Source organism: Molothrus ater, chromosome 19 (genome assembly GCF_012460135.2).
Source record: "Molothrus ater isolate BHLD 08-10-18 breed brown headed cowbird chromosome 19, BPBGC_Mater_1.1, whole genome shotgun sequence".
In the NCBI taxonomy this organism is placed as follows: domain Eukaryota; kingdom Metazoa; phylum Chordata; class Aves; order Passeriformes; family Icteridae; genus Molothrus; species Molothrus ater.
This window is the reverse complement of record NC_050496.2, coordinates 3050751-3076609: the sequence shown is the minus strand read 5'-3', so window position 1 is coordinate 3076609 and position 25859 is coordinate 3050751. Positions and strand designations below refer to the sequence as shown.

The following is a 25859-nucleotide window of genomic DNA, read 5'->3' as shown; positions in this document are numbered from 1 at the left end:
CACTCAGGATTCTGAGCTTCTTGGTGTGATGAGGGGTTTTTTGTGGTTGGCTTCCCCCCCCCCCCCTTCAGAAAAGACCAATATTGAAATACTGCATAACTGACAAATTACTTACAATAACTAGAATTACTGTTCTAGTCTGTATAACCAGAAATGTCAGGCAAAAATTTGCTTCTATTTGGTTTCAAGGGTCATTTTCCTCCAATTCCTTTAGTCTTGAAAGTTCTCTAATTAAAAATTTATGGGAGCTAGTCATATCATTAAAACTATATACTTATTAAGTGTCCTTTTAAAATAATTTTTAAGCCTCTCTGTGTGTGCCAGAGAATTAGCAAGCCTTGATTGATGCCTTGTGAAGGCTGGCCTAGAACAGAGTCTAGACAGAGTTAAAGAATAAAGTAGGGATTTATTAGAATATATCAATGGATGTATTTTGGGTAGCATAAAAGCCTAGCTAGGGTTGGGTTACACTTAAGATGGATTTAAAATGGTTATAAAATGGATGAGTTGTCAGGGAGTCTCACACTTTCGTAAGTTCTGCTCCATTTGCACATTGCAGTTCATTGTCCCATTCCAGCTTTAGCCCATCCAGTCCCATCCTTGTTTTTCTCTCTCCAGCCCACGGGGTTTGTGCTCTTGGGCTGAGATTTGGATCATTTGTCCTTGGTGCCCCAGCTGGAGCAGGAATTGTTTTGTGTCCCTGCTCTGGGCACAGAGCTCAGCATGCCCTGATGTGAGCCCAGACCCACACACTAAAGCAGCACAGAATCTGAAAAATAGAAAAGCCAAAACCTGAGGCCTCATTATGAAGAGTGTGCAGCTGACCCAGCAGTTTTCAGCAATGAGCCATCAGTGCTGCTTCCTGATGGAATGATGGAATGCTTCCTGAACATTTGCTCTTGCAGGCTCTGGTGTTTGGGTGACCTCCTCTCTCCTCTTGTCTTTGTGGCAGACAGGGGTATTGCTCCTGCAGGTAGCACTAAGAAAGCATTAACTGCCTTTAGAACCCTTTATTGGGGTTTGTTTTCATTTCATTCTGACTTTCTGGCTCCTGTTTTCCCTAATGGATTTAAACTGAAATTACAGAGGCCAAGCTGACTGTGCATTTCAGAGAAGTGGAACAACACAGTATTCATCACTGTAGGGAACTGATAGCCACTACCCAGGGAAGTTTGATATTATCAGTGTAATTAATATCCTTATGCTGAAGCAAAGCTATCTTGAATTTATTTTTCAGCCAGTATTTATTTCCGGTTTTGCCTGGAGTCAATAAATCATGTAATGAAGAGTTTCAGGCTTTGAAAGGAATAATTTTCTGCTTAAATGATTCTCCTGAAGTGATGTTTATTTGTTGCAGGAGTTAATTGAATGCTGGAGGTGGATTTCTAAAGCTGCAGACCGTGTGTCCGGGGATATATTCTCTCTCCTGTGTTGTGTGGCACATCTTTGAACAGCAGCTCTTTTGAGGCACAAGAATTACCCTGTGCAGGGTCACCAGACCTCATGCATGAAGAAATTGTTTCACATAATCATCCTTCTGTCTCTAAAGGGTCACCCTAAAAAACTGCTTTGCAGTTCATCTTGCAGGTTTTACCAGGATTTGCATGTTAGATTTTTGTGCCTTGCAGGATGTGGCTGTTCTCGTGGGGATAACTGCAGCTTTCCATGGCTTCACTTGGTGTTGTGTTTGCTCCTTGCACAAGCCTTGCTGTACATTTGGCTATTGAGAAACTGTTATTTCCAAGTTTTCATTTAAAATAGCACTGAGTCTCACATTTGACATGATTATGTCCAGCTTTTAAACCCCTGCTCTGTTTAAAATTCTGTGTATTCCAGAAATTCCTTTGATACAGTGGGGTGGCACTTGTGCTGTGGGAAGTCCACAGCAAACTAGAGAAACAAGAAAGCACAAGGTTACTTCAACTCAGGTTTTAGTTCAGCCTTGTATTTCTAAATAATAAGCTCCTTAGAGGACGTGCTGCCTGTTCTGCTTAGAAGGCTAAATGTTGAAATAATGGCATTGCACATTCCTTTTCATAAATTTGTACTAATGCTCAATGTTTTATTTCCTCAGTGCATTGGTTATTGCTGCAGTATTTGATCGGGATGTTAATTGCAGAAGAGCTGCTTCTGTAAGTTACCACATCCAGCTTCCATCTCTCTGTTATTTTTTATTTGTTTTCATTTAATAATTTGTAGACTTAATTATGTAGAACTGCAGTAGAGAAGCAAAAAAAAATTGGTTTTTAAAATCCTCAGAAATATCTTGTGAATTTAGATGTTAAATTATATAATCCACAGATGCACATCTGGATTTATGGCCACAGTTAACAGTCTGCTGTATTGTTGTCATGATGATCAAGATAAAGTATCTAAGAAAGAATTATTTAGCATTTTTTAGTTACAAGATCACAAACAAAAGGGTCCTACATAATACACAGATATTGGCTTTTTTGCACGGTTCCAGTCTGGGGAGTTTTGTGAGGTTACAATTTCCTGATTGTCCATCAGCTGTTACTCTTTATTCAAGGTAAACTGAAAATTTCTAGGATAATCTCTCTCCTTCAAACATGTTTTTAGGTGTTATATAAAACTCTAAAACTCTTTCCATAGGACTGGGAATTTTTAAAAGAGTGACAAGTCCATTAGTCAGATAAGGCAGTGAATAGAACTGACACCAAAGTGTATTCTGTGGAAACTTCCTGTAGAAATATTTTTGCTGTTGAGAGTTGAGAGGAGTGTTCTTAAGAGAAGAGAAATGATGGAAAATTACAAATTTCTATACTTACAGAATTTGAGAAGAAAGAATGGATATCTTATTGATGAGAATTTAATTTCAATGTTGTAGACATTGAACTTGCTTTCTTTAAAAAAAAAAAGTGTGAATTGTATCTTTTAACAGAAAAACCAAATTATCTTATGCAAATGTAAGAAACTCCACTCTCTAACTGTATGAACTCAAATCAGAGTGTCTGCCAAAGAACTGCATCTCTGTTCCTGACAATAAATGTCACTGTGAATGTGTTAAAAAAAAAAAACAAAAAGAAAAAAGACAATTTTTTCAATATGCACATTACCAGGTCTGTCTGAGTTTTTGAGTGAAATTCTGCAGAGTGCTGTGTTTAGAACATCAGGAGGGTTTCTCAGGGATACCTGGCTAGCATCCTCACTTTTTGTAGCCACACCTGTGCTGCTGTTGAAGCTGCTGAATGAAGCTGCAGTGTAATTGCTGGGGAAGTGAGTCAGGGCTTGAGCAAGCCCAGCTCAGCTCCTGGCTCTGAAGGTGCTCAGAGCAGGGCAAGCCAAGGTGCTGCAGATTGCTGAGCAGTGCTAGAACCTTCCCTGCTGTACAGCTAACAAATATCAGCGATGCTACCTCCCCCAGACTTCAACTCCTACATTTTAGAAACTAGAATTTGCCATTCTTGGCTTAATTTAAATCCCTTTATTCAAATCAGTTCCTTAGAGGAATTTCTTTTCCTGAGAGCTGCATGAAACGTTAGGGAGCATAGGTGGTGAAAAGTGAATTATTTGTGTGATGCCTAGGAATTATCCTCAGATCAGGGTTTATATAGACACCAAGGAGAAATCTTTGTAACACAATTGCCACTACAAGTGTGCTGCTTACCTTTGGTGGCCTGATTTAATCATCATTTGAGTGTGTGTTTCTACACTTAAACTGGTAGTTTGGCCCCATGAGCTTTGTGCTAAACCAGCCAGACTCAAGCTGAGAGCTCAGTGCAGCCTGAGTATCTGTATTTCTAATTAAAACCCAGCACATTTCTCATCACTTCCCTCTTCTGCTGTAGCCCAGGCTCCTGAGCTGTCTGCAAGTCAGCTGCCTCCAAACTCATTAATTTTTTTCCCTACTACTTCCCAAATCAGAAAGAAATACTTGCTCAAAGTTTGGAATAGCTATTTGATGGACATTTATGAAATTACTAAAGCCTTTTCTCTTATTTTAGGAAGGCAAAGAAATATTTTGTGTTTAGCAGCCATTATTACAATTTTGAAGAAAAATACCTGGGAGTGCTAAATATTTCCAATCATTACTTACAGTTAAACACATATTTAAATAAACAACAGGTTTTACTAGATTTTCCATCTCTTACAATATGCAATATATTATAATGCAGAGCACCAATAAAATAAAATGGTGAATAGAGACATTTTGAACCCCGAGGTTAGAGAGAATAGAACAAGACTCTGCTTTTGAAGCTCCACAAGCATTCTGGGCTTATGCAACTCTTTCATGAATAATCAGTGTAAGGAATAATCAGATGAATAAGTGATGTTGAATTGGACTCTATTCAGCTCTGACATCTCAAAGAGAAGATTTTTTTTCCTCTTGTTTGACTGATAGTATTTAAAATACCTGGTTTTAAACTAAGTATTTTTAGAGAATGTTGTAGTATTTTTTTTCAGTTTTTGTGGGAAAGAAGAGTGTTCAGTTTGGTGACCTTGGTTCTGGTCTCATGGAATCTTTAAATTAGTATCTTTTTATCCAGTTTTTCCATCTCCAGAAGGGGATTGTATAAAAACTGAAAAATTACTCTCACAAAACACTTTAAGTCTTTGGCATCTCTTAGGAATTTGGCATCTTGGAGGAATTTCAGGGCTTTACAGATTTTGTATCATTTAGGCACTTGCCTGAGCAGCACATTTTTAAATGACACTGTAATGCAGTGGTTGAGCTATGAAATCCCTTGGATATGATAGAGAATGTCATACTCACTGGAATATGCCTGTGCTGAGTAAAAGAGGGTTTCAGTAGCCTAAAATATAGAATCATCCAAGTGGGAAAAAGCTTTAAGATCATCAAGTCCAGCTGTTAACCCAGCCTATCACTAACCTGGATACACCAGAGTTACCAGAAAATATATTCTGCACCCCAAACATACCTTTTTTAATGGAATGGGCTAAAAGATTATCACCTAACTGCCTTCTTTCCACCAAGGGAGAGCTCAGAGCTGCACAAATAACTGCTTACAGCTTCAGTAGATCTGCTTGATCTCCAGAGGGTGCATAGCATAAAATACAGCCTGTGCCTGCAGTAATGCACTGAGGGCAGCATAAAGCAGGACCTAAAGCTGGAAGTAGAAAGAAATGAATGGTGCAGAGTGAGAGGCACCCTGTCCTGGAGAGAGGAGAGGAGGGGAAGAGCTTGTGGCAGCAGCTGGGCTGCAGCATCAGCAAGGAGCATGTCTGCATCTTAGGCTGTTCAGAGTGACCCTGAGAAAAGTTTGAAAGTCTCTTTTCCCAGCCTGGTGCTTGAGGAATGAATCAGGGCTCTTCATTTCTCGGTCCCAAGGTTGTTTATTGTTTCTTATCTATAAGAATTTTTCTCCTGCCTTGCTGAGGTCCATCCAGCAGGACAGTTCCAGGCACTCTGCCTGCCCCTAGGGCAGTGTTATGTCTTTATACTAAAAACTACCTGTACAATGTTTAAAATTACTTTCCAATACCTATCACCTATGTTAGACAGTGAGCTTCTATTGTAAACCAATCTGTAAATGCCACCATCACAGCAGAAGATGGAGGCCAAGAAGAAGAAGGAGAAAGGCTGGACACACCCAGTTCTCTCCATCTTGCCTCCTGGACCCCCATACCAGAAACCCCAAAATCTATCTTTTCACTGCGTGATAACTTCACTATTATTCTACCTAAACTCTTGTGGCTTGCTGATCTTCATCTAAGGTTGGTAACTTGCTCCACAGGTCATAATCAAACCCCCAGGTGTTCTGGGCTCCGTGCCAGGGTCTCTGAGCCCCCTGGCAGGGGTCCTGGCTGTTCTGGACAGCCAGAGGGATGTGCTGGGTTCCCACAGGAGCAGCCCCAGGGCGCTGCTGCAGCCCCAGCTCCTGCCCCATCCCAGCTGGATGTGCTGCCCAGGGGCACTGCTGGCAGCAGGTGGGATCCAGGCTGTGCTCCATGCCCTGAGGTGCAGCTGGAGCTGCCTGGGCAGGCGTGCAGGGGCTGCAGGCAGGAGCCTGAACAGGCAGCAGCACCTCGGGAGGCTCCGGCTCCATCCCGGCTGGCGTCAGCCCTTGCTCCACCTGCAGAGTGGGATCCTCCTCTGGAGCCAGCTGAACCTGTTGTTGTCACAGGTGGATTACCACGGGGCTGCTGGAGTTGTGGAGGAAATACAGAAGCTCTGGCTGTCCAAATTCTTGTGGTGTTTCAGTAAACATTGGAGCTTCTCCCCTGTCCATTAAATAGCAGTTAACGAGTGTTGTCCATCACTGGAAAGCTGCGTGTGCAGAGAGAGCTCCATGGAGAAGTGTCCAGATAACAATGGTTTCCCCTTTCTTAAGAGTTAAAATTTACAGAAGTTTTCATTAGTGCTTATGATTTTATGGCCTTTAAAGGGATAAAAATAATGGGCTTTTTTCTGAGAGAGAAAATTCAAGTAGGGAATTAAGCAGGTTTTCCTCTCTATGTCCTACAAGTAGACAGATTAACTTCCTGCTTGTTTTCATTGTATTTTTGCAAGATTTTGAGTTTGAAAAATACTGGAGAGATACATGAATTTTGTCTTCAAATTTAACAAGCCCAGTGTTTCAGCATGCTTTCAGACACATACCCTATAGATAAATATTGCACTCTCAATGTTTTTTCCCAGAGTTTTCATTGACAAAGAATTAAACTTTGCCCACTCTTAGCAGATGATGTTGAAGTCAGACAAGAGTGAGTTGCCTCAGTTGCTGTTGTCTACAGGTACTGACTTTCCATCCCAGGGCCAAGCCTGGTGTCACTCCCAAGCACTTGTGTGGGTGTGACAAGTTTAATAAACCTGAATTCTCAAACTGCTGCCAGGCAACATAGGGCTCCAGGAACAGAGAATGTGGAGATGCAGAAACAGAAAAGCCCTGCAGGCTTGTTCTACTGACAAAGTTTACTTTATTTAAAACAGAAAAGCCATGGGTCATTTATATTGTTGTGTGTTTTGAATTCATCATCTGGTGTTTATCAAAAAGCAAACCTGACTCGTTTTGGTGTGTTTGTTCTCTGTTCCTCAGGCTGCCTTCCAGGAGAATGTTGGGAGACAGGTATGGTGACTTCCCTGCATCTTCATTCATTTGTGCCTTGGAGGTTACTGTAAGCATGGAGTACCTAAAATCAAAATTAGACACCGTGGCTTTGGAAAAATTGAGGGAAAGAATGTCACAAAATAATTGTTTTCATTATGAGCAGCCAGTTCTTGTGGAATGTTCTTCTGAGGTGTGGGTTTTATTTTAGTATTCCAGTTTGGGAAGAAAATGAGCTTGCTGGTAATTTTCAGTCCTTCAGAAAAGCAAAACCAGCATTTGAGCTGGTCATTGTACACCCTGGAAACTACAGTGCTTTTAAAGCAGGAAAAGTGCAGGGCTTTGAGTTTGCTTTTTGGGGAGTTTTTTTGTGGGTTTTTTTTTGGGTTTTTTTTTTTTTTTTTTTTTGAGGGGGTGTTTGGAGTTTTCTTTGTTTGGTTTGGTTTCATTGATTTTCTAGTTTTCAATAGAATCAGACCAACTGAAGTGAGCTGTGCAATCATTGCTGTAGTTGGTGGTTCCACAGTAAACAAGGCTCAAGAGTCTTCAACTCAATTTTTGGGCTTGTCCCTTGTACCATGTAGATATTTTGAGAAATCTGGTAATTTTGGAGGTACCCAAGTCCTTTGGTAAAAAGTATTGTGGTAGGTTCCTATGTAAGTTAACAACATTTAAGTAGTTAAAATCCTTGAGGCAGCTTTGATTTTCAAACTTGAAGGAGAAGCAAATAGGGTAAAGCCTTGGATTTACTGGTTTCTCACCAGGAATTAATAAAGCTGAATATACAACTAAGAGAGAGAAAGTGTGGGGAGGGATGGTTCAGTCATTGTATTCCTGTGAGCAGGGCAGGTGAACATGGTTCAGGTAATTTTGTTATCCATAAGCTGCTCTTTGAGGGATCTTTGTTAAAATGCTGTCACCTGACAGCATTCCTGAAAATCTCTGTGTTCTGAGCCAGAATTTTATTCCTTTAGAACTCTGGCTGTTAAACCATCTGTTCATGTTCAGTGTGTATTTCTAGACAGAAGTAAGTTAAGAGAGAAAGGGTGCAAGAAGACTGGGAAGAAGAGAGGAGGGATTTTTGGTGACCTGACCCAGCTGGGTCTGTGATAAACAGAAGCCAGGGTGGCTCTTCCTGGGTCTGCAGTTCCTGCCCTGCAGAGGTTGGGCATCACAGCAGCCCAGCCTGATTGCACTGTGTGAGGTGCTGAACAAAGTAAATAACACCTTAGCCTGACTTAGCTCCAGGGCAGAGAGGGCTCCTGCCTGCTGCAGGTTTAGAAGTGCTTCCATCTAGCAAAAATTCAATTTTTTAACATTTATTTCTGAATCAGAGGGGTACAGTCCATGTTAGTTTACAGCCAGAAAGGTTCCTTACAGACTCTGCCTCGACCCACAACTCACATGTGTCTTCACATGGTGATGATTTCAGCCTCTGGGTTGGCACATCAGCAGTGAAACACATTTGAGTCTTCATGGCGTGGAGGAACTGCCAGGCTCCAGCTGGTTCCTGCAGAAGGTCAGAAGTTTTACTTGTTGAACCATTCCTTGGTGCCTGGGAAAATGGTTACTTAAAAAGTAGATCCACCCTCTGGAGTTCAGTGTGTTGGAAGAGACAGCCTCTCTCTGAATTGGAAGGAGCTGAAACTTATTCTCCACCTGAGGTAATAAAGCTGATACTAAATAGGTGGAGAAAAAGGTTGCCCTCACTTGTTCCCTGGTTCCTGCCTCCTTCAGCTCTGTAATTCCACAAATTTGTAATGTCCCACATCCAGAGTTTGCTGATGGCCACAGAAGAAGCCATTATAAGAATGCCACTTACACTGTGTGTCAGTGGAAGCTCTAAAAAATATGAAATATATTTGTTGAGCATAAATCATGAGAAATGCAGATACTTCTGATAACACCAACTTCTATACTGGAGAATTTTGAAGTGTTCTGGGAGAAGAGAAGCTGTTGGGTGTTCCTGTAAAGCCTGCCTGGCTGTGACCTGTGTTTTCCTGAAGTCAGGAATGATGCTGCCTCACTGGCAGGCTTGGTGGCACCGTGCCCTTTGTGAGATGGCATCCAACTGGCACACTCACAGCTGGGAACAAGCAGCAAGGTCCAGCTGGCAGCTAGAACTCAAACTGTTGGCTGAGATTTTCCTTGTGGAGTGTGCATCTTGATATCTTCCATTGCTCTTTGGCCTTCAATCACACTGAGGTGTTTCTCTTGTACCTTTTTGCCCCCAGTCAAGGTTTCATGGGGCTTTTGGACAAAGCATTTTCCCTTGGAGTTACCAAGACTTGCAAGCTTGGATAAGCCGTAAATACTCTGTCTCTGCTTGGTCCACTTAGATTTCAGGCCTTGTTTTTTGGGAGCACTGGAATTCTGCTTCCCAGAGCGAGACCTTGGCAGCAGCTGGCAGCTTCCAGGATGAACTGCTTCAGAGCTTCTCCCTGATGGAGAGATACTTCCCACTGGTTTTGCATGGCTGGATCCTCATGTGGAAGGGATGAGTGAGCTGTAAACAAACCTGCATCACATCCCAGACCTGTACTTCCAGGGAGCCTCATTGTTTTAATACCCTCTGAGTGTCCCTTTTGGAAGAGAGTGGAGCCAGTGTCAGCTGGCTCTGTTCCATTTGTTTTTCATCATGGCTCATGGGTGCTCTGCTGCCTCTGCTGATGCTCTGTTAAACCAGCCAGAGCCACTAAAATTCTGAATATCTGGATTGGATTGCTTGCATACAGAAATGCAGATTTCTAAGTGGAAATCTCAAACTTAGAAAGGTAATTTATCTTCTAGAAACAGACTGGTTTGAGAAGTGATGGCAGAATTCAGTTTTTCCAATGTTCATTTTCAAAACAGACCAGTCCCATTTTTTAGTTCATTAATGAGTCACAAAATAGAAGTGTGAGTAGAAACTCCTGTGTACTCTACACGTGATGCACCTCTTGGTGCCTAAATCTCTAATTTTATATTTCATTAAACTCACCTCGTGCCTTCACATAAGCTGGAAACATGTTTATGTTTATCTAAATCCTTCTAGAGGAATCATCTTTTGGGTACATACATAGTCATGCCTTAGCCAAATATATATTTTGGTATGACTGGGAGGTGTGAAGGGAGCTGGTGCATAGGGGACTGCCTGCTGCCATTTGCTTGGGCTGTTTATCATTGACTCACAAGCAGAGTGAGGTATTTTGTTGTTTATATAGTCAATATCCTTTATGTCTCTAGTACAAATGATTTTACTATAAATTAAATTGTATTTTTTTCAGTGCTTGGGAGAGTAGCAGGAGATTTGTTTTCAATCATGTTGCCTATTTGGAATGTATTATACATTTTAAAACAATATTTTGTTTGTAGGGCACTTTCCCCCATGGCATTGACATCCTGACTGCAGCTGATTATTTTGCTGTTGGTAACAGAGTTAACTGTTACTTGACTATAAGGTAAGTTTCCAATTATTAATTTTCCTAAATATGACCGTCCTCTTGTACCTAATGAAATTCTTATCTGATTGCCTCACCTTACTGAACATTGTTTAATACTGATGGTTTTAAGCAAATCAAAATTGTGGTTTTATTTTTTTGATGACTGATTATCAGGTGTGAGGCAGAGTGAAAACGTGGCCATGATTTCCTTGGCTACGAGGAGGAAGCAGCCAAGAGGTGTCACAAAACTGTCTAAGCTGCTCAGGGCTGGACAAGATGAAGTTTGGAGAGTTGTAGTCAAAGGAGAGGCTGTTGTGATGGCAGACTCTGGTATTTGCAGGGTTCCCCAGGATGAGGTGAAAGATGAGTGAATCTGACTCCATGTTCTTAGAAGGCTAATCTAATTTATTGTTTCATGTACTTATATTATATTAAAGAATGCTATACTAAAACTATTCTAAAGAATACAGAAAGGATACAGACAGAAGGCTTAACAAGAAGAATGAAAAACTCATGACTGACTCCTCAGAGTCTGACCCAGCTGATGGGGATTGGTCATTAAGTAAAAACAATTCACATGAAACCAATCAAACATTCACCTGTTGGTAAATTATCTCCAGCCACATTCCAAAGCAGCAAAACAGGGAGAAGCAAATGAGATAATATTGTTTTTTCTCTGAGGCTTCTCATCTTCCCAGGAGAAGAAATCCTGGCAAAGGGATTTTTCCAGAAAATATGAATGTGACAGTAGACAGACTCTGATATGGGGGAAAAAATCAGGTTATAAAAAAACCATTTTTTATAATTTTAAAAGAACAATTTGCCCTAAGTTGTTGAATTTGTGGTCTGTGCATAGACCTTTAGCTCCAGTGCTTATGTTAGCTCAGTGGAAGGCTGGCCACAGTGTGCAGTAATGTTTGAAAAACCCAACTGATCTCTGCAAGGAGCAGATGGAAGTACCCAAACTGGGCTGGTGTGGTTATAAAGCTGGAATACAGAGTCAGCTCTGGAAACACAGAGGTGCTGACATCAGGGGAGCTGGCAGCCAAACTGGATGGCCAGGAGGAGCAGAATATTGCATTTCCTCACGAGGAAAGGAAGAAGAGCCAGGGCTGGTTCTGGCTTGAGTTGTCTCAGACAGAGTCTGTGTGGAGAGCCAGGGTGGGGAGAGCAGCACCCACAGAGGGTGGGTGAGTCAGCCCTGGTGGAGACAGGGCAGGACATTGCCCTGTGGGGCTGCTCAGGAGCCCAGCAGGGCACAAAGGCTGGAGCAGGTGATGTCCTTGGGGAGCAGAAACTGTGCACAGGCACATGGTGGGTCATGCTGCACTGCCAGCTTTGTGACTTCCACTTGTGGTAGTTGAGAGGGAGACAATCCAGAGCAATATATTCCATTTTCAGAAGGTTTCAAACTGGTTTTATTCCAGCATGCATGCATATTTATACCTTCTTACAAAACTCATAAGGTTTTCTCATTGCTCAGGAAAGACAAAGTGCTCATTGGAACAGGCAGTTGCAGGTTTCTCTTGTTTATCCTTCTTTCTTTCTTGGTTTCTGTGTCAATGACCTTGGTAGAAAATTCTTTCAGGGGTAAACACAGATCCTCTTATCAAACATGGATCCTCTGATCAAACGTGGATCCTCTTCTCAAACATGGATCCTCTCATCAAACACGGATCCTCTGATCAAACACTGATCCTCTGATCAAACACTGATCCTCTGATCAAACACGGATCCTCTTATAAAACATGGATCCTCTGATCAAACATGGATCCTCTGATCAAACATGGATCCTCTTATCAAACATGGATCCTCTGATCAAACATGGATCCTCTCATCAAACGTGGATCCTCTTATCAAACATGGATCCTCTGATCAAACGTGGATCCTCTTCTCAAACGTGGATCCTCTTCTCAAACATGGATCCTCTGATCAAACACGGATCCTCTGATCAAACACGGATCCTCTTCTCAAACATGGATCCTCTCATCAAACACGGACCCTCTCATCGAACATGGATCCTCTCATCAAACACGGATCCTCTTCTCAAACTTCTCTCTGGCTCCCAGAAGTTGCTGTAAAACCTCTTCCACATACACTGAGAGTTTTTTAAGATAATTCATACTGGAACCCTGTGTCTTCACCTTGACTGGTTTTTTATTGATCTGTCCACCTCTGTATTGTCCCTTTTGAGCAGAATCATTTCAGTCTGTTCAAACCTTCACCTTTTACCCACTGTCAGCCCTTCTGGGGTCCCCACCCTCCTCCCACAGCCTTCCCCAGAGCTGCCTCCCACGGGAGATGGGGAAATGCAGGGGCCTGGCATTTCCCCGCTGCTCGAGATCCCTGAGCACGGCATCCATGGCATTGCTGAAACTCTGGCTTTTGTACTAACACAAAATTGAAAACATCCAAAAGTGACAAAGCAGGTCTTATTTTCTCTCTTCTATAATTCTGGCTTGGAGGCTGATTATGTTCTTTTGACTTTTCAAGAGCTGAATTGCTAATTAAATTTTTTTTTTTTTTACTTCTTTCACTGTGATTTCCAGAGTTTTTGTACTAGTGCCACTTACTAAAATGAAAATATTTTTAGTGTTGATTTCTTTCTTTAGACTGTTCAGCAAGAGGAATAAATTTGTAAATCTTTTAATACATAACCTTATGCACTTAGAAACTTGATTCTCTGAAGCCATCTTCAGTGCCATTAATCAAACTATTTTTTTGTAAAATATTTGCTATCTCATTCACTCTGTTACTTCCAAAAAATTACACTGCTTTTCAAGCAGGCTGTCATTATTCAGGTCAATACTTAAGTTACTTGGCTATTTCCTTGTTTTTTTCTGAGTAACATTGAAGGAAAAAGCACCCAGGTATATATTTGGCTACTCAGAAAAGATGTACCATGATAATGTTGAGCAATAAAAGCTCATAAAAAAAATAAAGTGCCAATTTCTACAGCTGAATTTGGTTCACCAATGATGATGATGTTCCAGTAAAGGGGCAGTATCATGTATATTTACAAATATTTGTGTGTGTGTATGTATAAATAGTTGTTTAGAGCCTTTCAAATCTAAATATTTTAATGCAGGTTTTTCACACTGGGTACCCTTTTTGCTGATGGTTTCTGGAGGATTCAGCTCAAATATCATAATACATTTCTGAAGATGGAAGGTCGAGGAAACCTATTTTGAACTGGCAGTAAAGAGATGAAAAGTGAAGTGATTTCCAGGAGTTCTGAGCTTGGTACAAGCAGAGTTAAGGAAAAAGCAGCTTAACCTGAGTGAGGTACAGAAATCTAAGCAGCACATCATCAGGAAATCAGATTTATATGCAAGGCTTCTTGCATTAAATTCTCAATAGGGCACAGAAGATGAGGACTGTAGTTAAAGATAGTTATAAACTAAAATTAAAAATGGGATTTAGCCACACATGTGGCCCAAGAGATTGATTTTTAGCTGGGAAAGGAAGTTCAATTAAAATGGTTGGGTGCTAAAACTGGGACTCAGAAAAGCAACTACAAAGAAGAGAGGAGAGCTCAAAGATGGCAAGGGAAATGTGTCTGTTATTGTGTGTTCCTGCAGAGCAGGGAAAGGACCTAGAGATATTTATTTATAAATTTATTTATATTATATTTTATATAAATTTATATATCTCTGCTGGCATCAACAACAATTTGAACCAAGTGTCAAATCCTTCTCTAGGGCTCAGCAGAGGGTGCTTCTGTGTCCAGTGTTGGTTCAAGTAAGTGAGGCCTGGCTGTGGATTTCAGGATTCCCTTTCTGATGAATTCCATAGATATCAGGATGGGAACATGTGGCAGCATTTGGTTTTGCTCTTTGTTTGCCTCTGACTGCACAGAGGTATATCAATGGAACACCATTACAGCTGCAAATTAATCACTCAAAAGATCTGAAAAGGTGACATGATGATAATCCATGAGTCCATTTGTGCCCTTCTGGCACAAAGTCCTGCTGATTGCTGGGCCTCCCAAGGAGATTTAACACTCATCAGATGTACTGAAAAAACATTTCACTTCACTTGTGTTGACCTTGGCTTTCCATAGTTGATGCTTCTGGAGATTAAAAGTGTGGCTGTGAGTTGGGCAATGCAGGCTCCCTGATTAGTGCTGCCTCACACCTGAGCCCTGCAGCTTCCACAGCTTTTGTCACAATTCACTGCCTGCATATGTTTGATTTTTAGAAAGGACAAATGGAAAACCCCTTCTCCATTTTGGACCATTGTATTTATGAAGATGTAACATATTTCTGGCACTTATTTTTCCTCTTTGTCTTATAGTTGATATCAGTGATGGGTTTCTCCAATCTGAAATAATTATTCAAGTTAATATACCCATCTGGATTTTCTAGAATGTAACAATGGGATTGAATGTCAAGCTTGTTGTATGTAGAGCAGGTTTTAGAAAGAATCTGAAAGCTTTACAGAAGTGGTTTGAAGTTTTTTCAATAGTTCAGAATATTTCCCATCCTGTCATTCAGCTGCATCCCATTTAGGAGAAGGCACATTTAAGTTATTTTTTGGTTGTCTTAAAGCCAGAGGATTTCTACCTTTGGAATAGGCTGTGCTAAAATGCACACAGATATTGGTTCTGTACTCTCTGTCTCTGGACTATATTTCTAATCTTTATCTGTTTTTTTGTTTTCTTTTTTAGTGTGTATATTGCTGGCTTTTCTGAGTATACACAGCCAATGATTGATCATTTAGTTAACATGAAGATTAACCACTGGGATAGGTAAGTTTATAAAATCTAATTATTAATATCCAGGAATTGACTGTTCTGCATAGATTTTTCTGCTTTTGTAGATTATTTCTGTAAATTTTACTCACACCTGGCTTTGCAGCAGCATTTGACTGAAGAAAGCTGGGCAAGTAGTAGGTGACATCATCTGTACCTCCCAAACAGAATGTCACTTAAGCAGGTTTATGAATTTTGTCTTTTGGCCATGACCTCAATCTGTTAATAGATTAATAAAACCCATTTATATGGTATATAGTGTATGTGAGGGGTAAACACTGTCACCATACAATTATCCTAATTAAAGCAGATTTCATGCATAGAGATGGTGCTTACTCACATTCAGTGTTCATGGAGATTGAGATGTGTACATATCACACAAGTGAGATTCTATCAGTGCTGATCAGAGTTTGCATCATGAGAAATAATCACAGCTCACTGCACTGTCCCTGCCAGTGCCCAGAACAAGCCCTCAGGTGCCACCAGCCCCACTGGTGTTTTTCCTTTTCTCTTTGAGTTCTTTTCACCCCACTGAAAGCCAGCTGCAGGCTGGCTGCTCTTTGGTTTTGTTGGCATTTTTACAGGGGGAGACATAGGATGGACAGGGAGTACTGTAATTCTGAATATTTGTTTTGATTGGGGGCAGAAGTCCCTTGCTCACATTATTTTGTTAGCACATTGCTTCTGCTGACTTGCTAACCCTCAGCAATGCTTTCTTACAGTGTTATTCGAGAACTTTCCACCAAAGCTCTGCATAACATCACTCCCCAGGCCCCTGAGTACATGGCAAACGTGGGTAGGTACCAGCTGAGCTCTGCCCAGCCAGGCTGAGCTTAGGCAAGACAAACCTACAAAAAACTAATAAATCTACTTAATAAAAATTAAGATTCCCCCTGCCACTTAATACAGTGTATTCACCCTGATGGCTTTACCCATTTTTAGGTTTTATGGAAAAATTATAAATCACTGCTAGGTTGGTTTTTACCTGGGGCCTTTGATAGCTGGCTGCACTGGACTCTGCTGGTTCTGAGGTGAATAAATGGGTGCAGTTGTGTCAGCAGCTGCCCCTCAAATTCCCAGCTCTTGCTTTGATGTTGGAAAGGGTGGGGGATCTGTTTTGTCTTGTCCAGCCTGACACCTGCAGTAGAATTCCTTTCTGACTGTGTGTGTGTGTAACCAGATGTTTCTTAGCATGAGCCCAGGGTCCTTTTCTGAGCCCATTGCACTTCCTGAGGTCTGGAAAACCCTGGCAGATTGTCCATGTGGCTGAAGGCAGTGCCCAGCCCCTGAGCAGCTGCAGTGCAGACCTTGCCTGGGCTCCTGTCGTGGCCCAGGAAGGTTCCACTGAGCATGGAAATCAAATCCCACACGGTTCCCTGGCTGCTCAGCCAGCTCAGTGCCCAATAGCAATTTATTTTATTTATTTTATTTGCTCCAGCCAGGAGGAGGTTGGGAGTACAAAACTGCTCAGTGTGATATGTCAGAATTTAATTCATTAAAACTTGTTTTTCACAAGGTCGCCAGGATACTTCACTTTACAGAAATGCTTTTCCAGTGTTCTTTCTAGGCAGGCAAAATTACATTGAGAGCTGTGATATGTCACTAGGCTTTGTTTAAAAAAGAATAAATTAATTATTTAATCTCTTTCAGTTTTGCCAAGACTTCTGCCTTTATCAGTGGGCTCAGATCTGCACACACGCCATGGGGCAATCCTTGCCTGTGCTGAGATCACCCATGCTCTGTGTAAACTGGCACAAGACAATAATAGGTATTAATGCAACATTATCTAGACTATAAATTTTCCTTTCATGTCTGCTCTATTAAAAACTTCCTGAGTATAATTATGGAAATCTTCATCTCACTGAACTGGGTTTCCATTGAATTTTTGTTTGTTTTTATGAGTGATGCTGAGCTTTCACGTTTCATTCAGTGATTTAAGATTTCAGTCTTAAATTCATAATTTGGAAAGACAGATGCTTTGCTGCCTTACTTGGAGAATTGATCAGTTAAATACAGATTAATTCCTCTTTCCCTATAAGTGTGCTGTCATCCTGGGTAGGGACAGTCTTTTGTCTTCAGGGTTGGAGAAAAACCTCCTCAAGCAGCTCATGGAGTTAGACTGATTATGATTGCTGGTCCAGGTTTATATAAAATATGTCTGTATATTTACACAGACACGTACCAGCAGTGTCCATCAGAAGAACGTGTTCAAGAAAAACAGATCATTTTTAGTAGTAGGAAGTACTTGAAATAGATGGAAAAATCACAGAAGTGGTGGAGTCTAAAAATACAGCTGAGCTGAGAAGAGTTATCAGTGTATTGGCAACTATAATTGCCTGTTTTATATATATATATATATATATATATATATATATAGGCTGTTATTCGAAGTGACACTGATTTTTTATAAGGGTTTTGGAATAGTTTTCTGTATGATGAGGAAAGAGTTTATGTTGTTATGTTTGCTGTACTATTTAAAAATAAATATTGCATATTTCTGTGGAGCATAATTGGAAAATCAAATGATTGTTTTTTGGTTTGAAAGTACAATGATGTTATGGAAAAACAATTATTTACAGCATGATGAGGAAATCTGTATTAACAACTTTGTATACTTTTACAGATCTGTTACATACTATTTCACTGAAAAATCATTGGAGGGGCTCAAGCAAATTCACCAAGAGGTTTGTAGCCAGCATAAACCTATTTTTAACCTGGAATGCTGCATGATTTTTAACAAAGATTTACAATCAAGGCAGCTGTTCCCCACCTTCCCCAACCCTGTGCCAAGAGTGAGCCTGGTCCTGGTGGTTTGGCCGCCCCAGGCTCTGTTTGTCCTGGTCCCTGTGTCTTCACAGTGACACTGGGGGCTCCTCTGCCTCTTGCTGAGCCCCCAGCTCTGAAGCTGGAGATGACATTTCTGAAATGCCTCAGGGGTTGTTTGGTTCCTTGTCCCTCTGTCTTTGCTCCCCCTTCATCCTCCTGACTGGCTGTGGGGGAACTGCTCAGGGGACGTTTAGTGAGCCCATTCCTTGTCCCTGCATCCATAATTTCCTGCTTATAGCTGTCAAAAGTCATATTCTGCATTTCCATTGATGCATTGTCTGTATCTCTGTCTATGCCAGATGAAACCTTTTCCTGCTCACTTCCAAATACTTCTGTGCAGAGAATTTTGCTTAATTTTTCCCTTTCAGTTTCAGTCTTCCCAAGGTGTTGGGTTTTCATCCCAGCGTGGAATGAAATATTCCAATATTCCAGACAATATTCCAGCATTCAGGCTCCTGCTGAGGATCTGCAGGACCTTTAGTGCCACTTCTGATGTGCTGGCAGACTTCACCCTTCACCCACCAAAATCCACAGGTGCCTCCTTAATTCTGGGCACAGCTCAGAGCTGCTGCCACAGGTTGAAAAAGCACCTTTGTCCTCATTTACCTTTCTCATGCTGAAGTGCCTGAAAGCTTGGTCAGCACATCTCTGCACTTACAGTGGCCTTAAGTTGTTATGGTACAGTTGCATAAAATCTCAATTTTAAATAATCTGGGTTTTTTGGCTTTTACTACATAGAAATGTGACAATCTGATTTTTTACAGTGGCTTGCTGTAACATTAAGAATGAAGTAAGATTTTTCAGTCACATTTAAGCCCTTGTTTAGGTTTTTTCTGTTCAATCTGTAGCTTCCAAAGTTATTTTCAGTGATCAGACAATGAAGCCTATCATCATTCTGAAAGGGCCAGTGGTGGAAAGCAAATCTAATTTTAAAAGCCAAACTTGCTTCCAGGGTATTTGCAGGAGCAGCTTGGGTTTGGAATTCAGGAAATTAGTGTGTCAGTGTTAAGTTGTTTTGGTTTTTTTTGAAAACAAAGTTCAAATGGATATAGAGAAGTTGTTTTAAAGAGGTTTTTGCTTTGAATTTTATTTTTTAAATAAAATATTGAACTTTTGCACAGCTCACAGTATATGGCATTGCATGTGAGGGGAAAAATGAAAATACTTGGTTCAAACAAACTCAATTAAAATATGTGTTACTTTTTTTTCCCCCCCAGCTTTGCAGTCGTCAGTTGTACAGGTAAGAAAAAGATGCAAACCCATCATTTTTCATCTTGGAAAATGTCAGTTAAAGGGAATGAAACCAGGATCTGGGAAAGGGGGGGGTGTTTTGTACAATTAGTGACACCCACCCCAGTCCCCCAGGTGCTTTGTCTGCAGAGGCAGAGGGTTCATAAGGAGCTGCAGAACTGGCCTTGAACTAAGGAGCCTTAAATTCCATTTCCATTTCCTTTTCCTTTTCCATTTCCTTTTCCTTTTCCATTTCCTTTTCCATTTCCTTTTCCATTTCCTTTTCCATTTCCTTTTCCATTTCCTTTTCCATTTCCTTTTCCATTTCCTTGTCCTTTCCTTTCCTTTCCTTTCCTTTCCTTTCCTTTCCTTTCCTTTCCTTTCCTTTCCTTTCCTTTCCTTTCCTTTCCTTTCCTTTCCTTTCCTTTCCTTTCCTTTCCTTTCCTTTCCTTTCCTTTCCTTTCCTTTCCTTTCCTTTCCTTTCCTTTCCTTTCCTTTCCTTTCCTTTCCTTTCCTTTCCTTTCCTTTCCTTTCCTTTCCTTTCCTTCCCTTCCCTTCCCTTCCCTTCCCTTCCCTTCCCTTCCCTTCCCTTCCCTTCCCTTCCCTTCCCTTCCCTTCCCTTCCCTTCCCTTCCCTTCCCTTCCCTTCCCTTCCCTCCCTTGCCCTCCCTTCTTCCCTCCCTTCCTTCCCTCCCTTCTTTCCCCCCTTTTCCCTCCCTTTTTCCCCCCTTCCCTCCCTCTTTTTTCCCCCTTTCTTTCCTTTTTTCCCCCCCTCTTTTCTTCTCCCCTTTTTCCCCCCTTCCCCCCCCATCTTTTGTCCTTTTTTCCCCCCATTTTCCCTCTTCCCTTCCTGTCAGCTTCTCTCTGAGTTCCAGAATTCCTTTCCCCATCCTGTGTGACAAGCAGGACAGGAGCATTGCAAAACGTTCAGGGCAATTTTTCAACTCTTGCGACAATGAAAAATGTAAATGAGTTTTCACTAAGTTGTTTTCAATTTCCTATTTGATGAAGCTTCCAGGAAATTAAGGGATATTGCTTAAGGAACTGTTAAGTAAATGTGAATTAAAACTGGTGTGTGACTTCAGAGTTTGATTCTAAATTTAAGGAAATGAAATCATAATGACTTGTAGTCCCTAATAACTGTATATGCAGGTGAGGGTTTTTCCTCCTTTAACTGACAACATTTTTTGGTCCTTTTTAGCTCATTTCTTCACACGTGCCTTCCCTGAAAACAGTAAACCTGAGCTAGTTTTTAATGTAATTATTAATTATAGATTAAATTTTTTATGCAAGCTTTTTAATCATGAAATTTTATGAAAAAATTATAAAATTTACTTCTTGAGGGGTCATTTAGAAAAATATGGCACTTCCAGCCCTGAGTGAGCTTGGGCTGCTGGATAGGCTTAGTGCTGATACTGTATATTCATGTCTTTGTGGGTGGCTCTCTTGGCTTCCATAAATTCTTTAATGTCAGGGTGGAGCTTGGGTGTAATTTGTTTTTGTCATAATGTGCACTTCTTGCTCTTAATGGTATTTATAAGATGCCTACAGAAATGTTTTTGTTCTAGATAAGAGTTCTAATTCAGCTCCAAGCAGGATTGATTCACTGCTGTTTGCTCTCATACTTAGCTGAGACAGAGATGGCTGCCCTAATCCATATTGTAAAATATCAGTGTGCATAAAATATTTGAAAATGGGACAAGAAAAATAAACTAGGTTATAAAAACAAACCAACAATTTGAGTGTTGCTGGGCAAGCATTTAGTGAAACAAGCCAAACTTGTTTCATGATGAGTAATTATTGCACATAATATTCCAAAGATTTCCATTTGAGAAATTGCTACCGGGAATTTTCAGTGTTAAAAACATCTTGGAGGAATGTTGAAAACCTGTGTTTTTTATTTGTATTTCAAAATTTTTAACTGTATTAACAAAGAGCATCTGGCCACATGTCTCAGCTGTTTATTAGATATTTTGCTTTCACTTGTGTCCACTAAACAGCCTTGTCAGGGACTGAAGGGATTTTAATGCTTTGATCAGGCTGTTCTAGGGAATTTTCTTGCCCTCTGAGAAAGGGAAAAGGAAATAAAGGGTAGAAATGCTGGATTTTGGGGCTGTTAAAATATTTTTTTACAAAGTTGCAGTTTATAAATTTTAAGCTGGAAAATGGGTCATGAGTTTCTTGGCTGTCTGACTCTGTTGAATCCCTAAGGACCTCAAGTCAGACAAGAGAAAACCAAAGTGCTGGAATGGAGACATGCATAGAGCTGCTCTACCATCTTACTTTGTTTAGCAATTCTTGCACCATCTTTAACCTGATTTTGAAAAATGGCCATGAATTGTCCTTTACACAATCCTGTTTTAAGTTCTACTGCAGCCAGTGTTGAATATACTCGGAGCATTCAAATTTATTTTTGCTAATTGTAGAAAATCCCATCTTCTACCATATTACCTTTTTTTTTTTTTAAATACAAATATTTTTCTGTCCTTGTGCAGAAGTCCTCTCTGGTTTTACCATAGTACAAAGGAGCCTGCAAGTCCAGGCACATCAGAGTGTATTTCCTGCCATTAGCCTTGATCCTGACACATCTGATGCACTGGTTTGTCTGGAGGAGCTGGTTGCTTGGAGCATTTGCATGTGCACTTCCAGCTGTGGGTTGAGCAGGAGTTTCTGGGTTTCTGTGTGGAGGTTACACCAAGGCATATGCAAACCATGCCCTGTAGAGCATCTGCCTCCTGTGCCTGTTTTAGGGCTGTGCAGGTTATGAAGTTACAAAAATTGTGCTGTGTTTTATTTGTTTTAAATGGTATTTTTATATATAAAAACCTAAGATGAAAACTTGTGGCATCTGTTGCCTTCAGCTGTGTTACCTGGGTTAGGAAATCACTCTGCTGGTTTAAACACAGTCAGTAGGCAGCCTGATTTCCATTCTGCTTCCACTGCACCAGCATGGTTAGTAGCTGCTTTTTTTGTAGCAGATCTATTTCTATTGTGCATCTGAGACCTTGGACTCATTCTCAACACTCCTTCTTTCAAGTAACAAATGATGGGAAAGAGGTGATGGCCTTAAGATGCACCAGGAAAGGTTTAAATTGATGTTGGAAAAAAATACTTTACTCAAAGATTTATGCAACACTTGCACAGGTAACCAGGGCAGTGGTGCAGTCACCATCCCTGGGTTTTACCATCTAGAAAACCTGGATTTAAAAGACATGTTAGAAAGGGTTTCGTTTAAAAGGTTTTAAGACATTTAAAAGATCTTTTTATAAGGGTTTGCTTTAAAAGGTTTTAACACAAATAAAAGAACTTCTTAAAAGGATTTTAGTTTACAAGGTTTTTAAAGGTTTAAAAGACATGTTAAAGGGGTTAGGCTGGTCTTGCCAGTGGTTGGATTCAATGATCTTATAAAGGTCTTTTCCCACCTAAATAATTCTCTGATTCAATAATATGAAAAGTCTTCAGGAAAACAGTATTTTAGTAGTAGTTGTGTTAAGATTCTCTGAACCTGCCTCATCTGCTCTGAGGTTCTGGAACAGATGTTCAGATGTTATTGTCACTGCTAGAGATGAAGGGATGGAATATTTTCAAGCTAAGAACAATTTCTTGCTCAGATAAACATCACTCTCAGAGGCAGTGAGGTTTTAGAGGAGCAGGCAATCGGCCACAGCTCAAGAGTAGTCACGAGTTCTTTGTTACAAGGCAATACAGAACTTTCTAAACCAACAGACAGCTGCCACAGGGCTGATTTTACTTTCCTAACCCATCACCTTTACTTGCTTCTTCTGCACTGTGGATGCTTTTATCCAATGGGCTTCTAACTCACAGGCACACATATGTTTCTGTTATAACTTCTAAACTCTTGGCTTGTTGCATACAACCCCACCCCTACATTGTAAACCCTTCAGCATTTGATCAATACAGTTTCTCTGTGACAGTGTTCACAGGGGTCTGAGGGTGAGGGAAGAGACGAGGATCTGACTCCATGTTTCAGAAGGCTTGATTTATTATTTTATGATATATATTATATTAAAACTATACTAAAAGAATAGAAGAAAGGATTTCATCAGAAGGCTGGCTAAGAATAGAAAAAGAAAGAATGATAACAAAAGCTTGTGTCTCCGACAGAGTCCGAGCCAGCTGGGCTGTGATTGGCCATTAATAAGAAACAGTTGCATGAGCCCAATCCCAGATGCACCTGTTGCATTCCACAGCAGCAGATAACCATTGGTTACATTTTGTTCTTGAGGCTTCTCAGCTTCTCAGGAGGAAAAATTCTGAGGAAAGGATTTTTCAGAAAATATCATGGCTACATTTCTCACTTACTTATGGCATATTCTTCCTTACAACTATGGAAACATAAGTTTATGATTTTTCTGCTTAATATCTGTGCATTGTATCTTTACATCAATCCAATTTTTACAGATCAAACTCTTCAGTGCCTGTAGAAGTTTCTGGTTTGTCCCATTCCCACGGTTCAGAATATTTTTTCGCTTCCTTGTAGCCACTTCTGAGTCTGACTGCAGAAGCCTGAATGGCCAGCAGATGAGGAGTGGCTCTGGCAGTGCAGGGCTGCCTGCAGGTGCTTGCAGTGCCCTTTGTGTCTCAGCAGATGCTGCTCCAACCCTCCAGGCTTCCAGCCCAGCTGGATGTGCCGGGATGTTGGGCAGCGCCTCCCACGCCGCGCCCGCGACGTGCTGCACACCCAGCCTTGCTCTGAGCTCATCCCTGGCTCTGCAGCACGTCAGCTGTGGCAGCCCAGCAGATTTAGGAGCTCGGAGAGGCAGGCAGTGTCAGGGGAAGCGGCACCTTGGGAGTTTCGGCGTTTCCAGCGGAGTAAGGGAGCCTGCAGGTGTTGACAGGTGCTGGGCAAGAGAGAAACTCAGCTCATTTCAAAGACCTTGAAGGCTGTAACTGATCTTGATGGTTTCAGGGCAAATGTGTTTCTTGGCACGCATCTGCCTAAAAGAGGTTTTTTTTTTTTTAGGCATATGAGCTTAATCAGCAAAGAATTCCAGCTTTGCAACAAAGCTCATCTTAACAGTTGCTCCAGGTTCAGAGGGTTTTATGCATCCAGGGCCTGCATGGCTCTGTGAGATCCTGCTGCACTGTCCTCTGAAGAGCTACAAGGTGAAATTCTTCTGCTACAAACTGAAGTCACTTGGAAAGCTTTTACTTCCATAGAGACAGGATTTCACCTGTAGCATTCTGATGTTAGAATACAGCATGGCATAGGAATTTACAGTAGCCTAAACCTTGATGTTTCTCATGTCAGTGTGGTTTATTCTGTGCATCCAGAAGGGCTGACCATGAAAGCTTTGTTAATCTACTCAGCTGTGCCCAGGGGTTTCCCTTTCCCCCTGGTGAACGCTCTGATAAAGCCATTCTGTACCTCCAAAACCCAGGGAATGTGCAACCTGGGCCTTTAAAGATACCTCAGTTCTGTTTGGGACAAAGAGTTCCCAAGGAAAATGCTTGGTTGCTGTTCATGTGGAGGTGAAATATGTGTTCTCAGCTTTCCCAAAATCCAGTATTTACAACTGAATCTCTTCAGCTATTCCAGTACTTCTAACCTCAGATTTGAATATCTGTGAAAACATAGATGCTTTTCAATCCTAAACAGCTTCACTTAATGCTATTTTTATTATCTTAAAGAGGAATTCTGGCTTTTGCACAAAAAGCAGCAGGCTTAAAATAATTTAAAAAAATAAATACACAAAAGTACTTTGAACTTCTTTATGCCCTGAGAACAGCATTGTCACTGGTTCTGATTCAAGGCAATGTAATTATAAAATAGATTCTGTCATTCTTAGGTCAGTAATGTTAATTCCTCAGTTCTGCAAGGGTTTATATATTTTATTTTCCACACGTCCATTGTGACTCATCCCAGGATGTTTCCAGGAGAGAAGCATTGCTGGGGAGCTGCACACAGGAAGGAATGCTCAGGAGCTTGTGGGGCCTGGGCACTGCATCAGTCAATTTGCAAATTGAATTAATAATTAAAGCTTGAAACAGGTACATCTAATAATGTGATGCAACTTGTGGATGTGTCTTTGGAATAAAAAAGAAGGAATACTGACTGTACAGCAAAATTCAGAATCTCTAAATTAGGTAGATCCGTATCTTTTTAATTTAGTGAAATACTGTGGAGTGAGATAAAGTTAATAGAAAGATGTGCATCATCTTTGACAAACCAAGCACTGGCTGAGGAAGGATCTTGGGTTATGATAGAATTTTTGGTTCTTAAAAGTGAAATATGGGTGAGCTGTGGAAAGGGAGAACAAAATTATCTTTATTGGTGGACACACAGAGTGTCTGAGCAAGAGCCAACTCAGGGAGCTTTGCAGAGGAGCACACTCAGGTCATGGTGCCACCAAGAGGGACTGGATTGGAGTTTGTGCCACGTGGAAAAGTGGCTATGCAAATCCCTGTCACCTTTCTGCATTCTTGCATGGGGACAGCAATCCTCAGGGAGGCTCTGAACTGAGTGGAGTTGGTGAAACGCCAGAGGAAGGGATAGCACTCAAATTATTACCATCAGCACAGCTTGGAGTGGCCTGACTTCCTTCTTGGCAGTGTGAGGAAATGGAGAGGAGCAGCCTTT

At 41.0% G+C, this 25859-nt stretch overlaps 1 protein-coding gene across 1 annotated transcript in view; it reads left to right on the top strand.

Annotated features, from left to right (window-relative positions):
• The window catches only part of TBCD (tubulin folding cofactor D), a 125228-nt gene that overhangs the window by 60549 nt on the left and 38820 nt on the right, over positions 1-25859 (top strand). Inside the window, exons 16-23 of the mRNA XM_036394383.2 lie at positions 2075-2132; positions 7020-7049; positions 10383-10468; positions 15120-15200; positions 15926-15999; positions 16854-16971; positions 17827-17887; positions 19247-19269. Of these exons, the coding sequence (XP_036250276.1) occupies positions 2075-2132; positions 7020-7049; positions 10383-10468; positions 15120-15200; positions 15926-15999; positions 16854-16971; positions 17827-17887; positions 19247-19269 (531 nt within the window). The remainder of the gene's footprint in view (positions 1-2074; positions 2133-7019; positions 7050-10382; positions 10469-15119; positions 15201-15925; positions 16000-16853; positions 16972-17826; positions 17888-19246; positions 19270-25859) is intronic.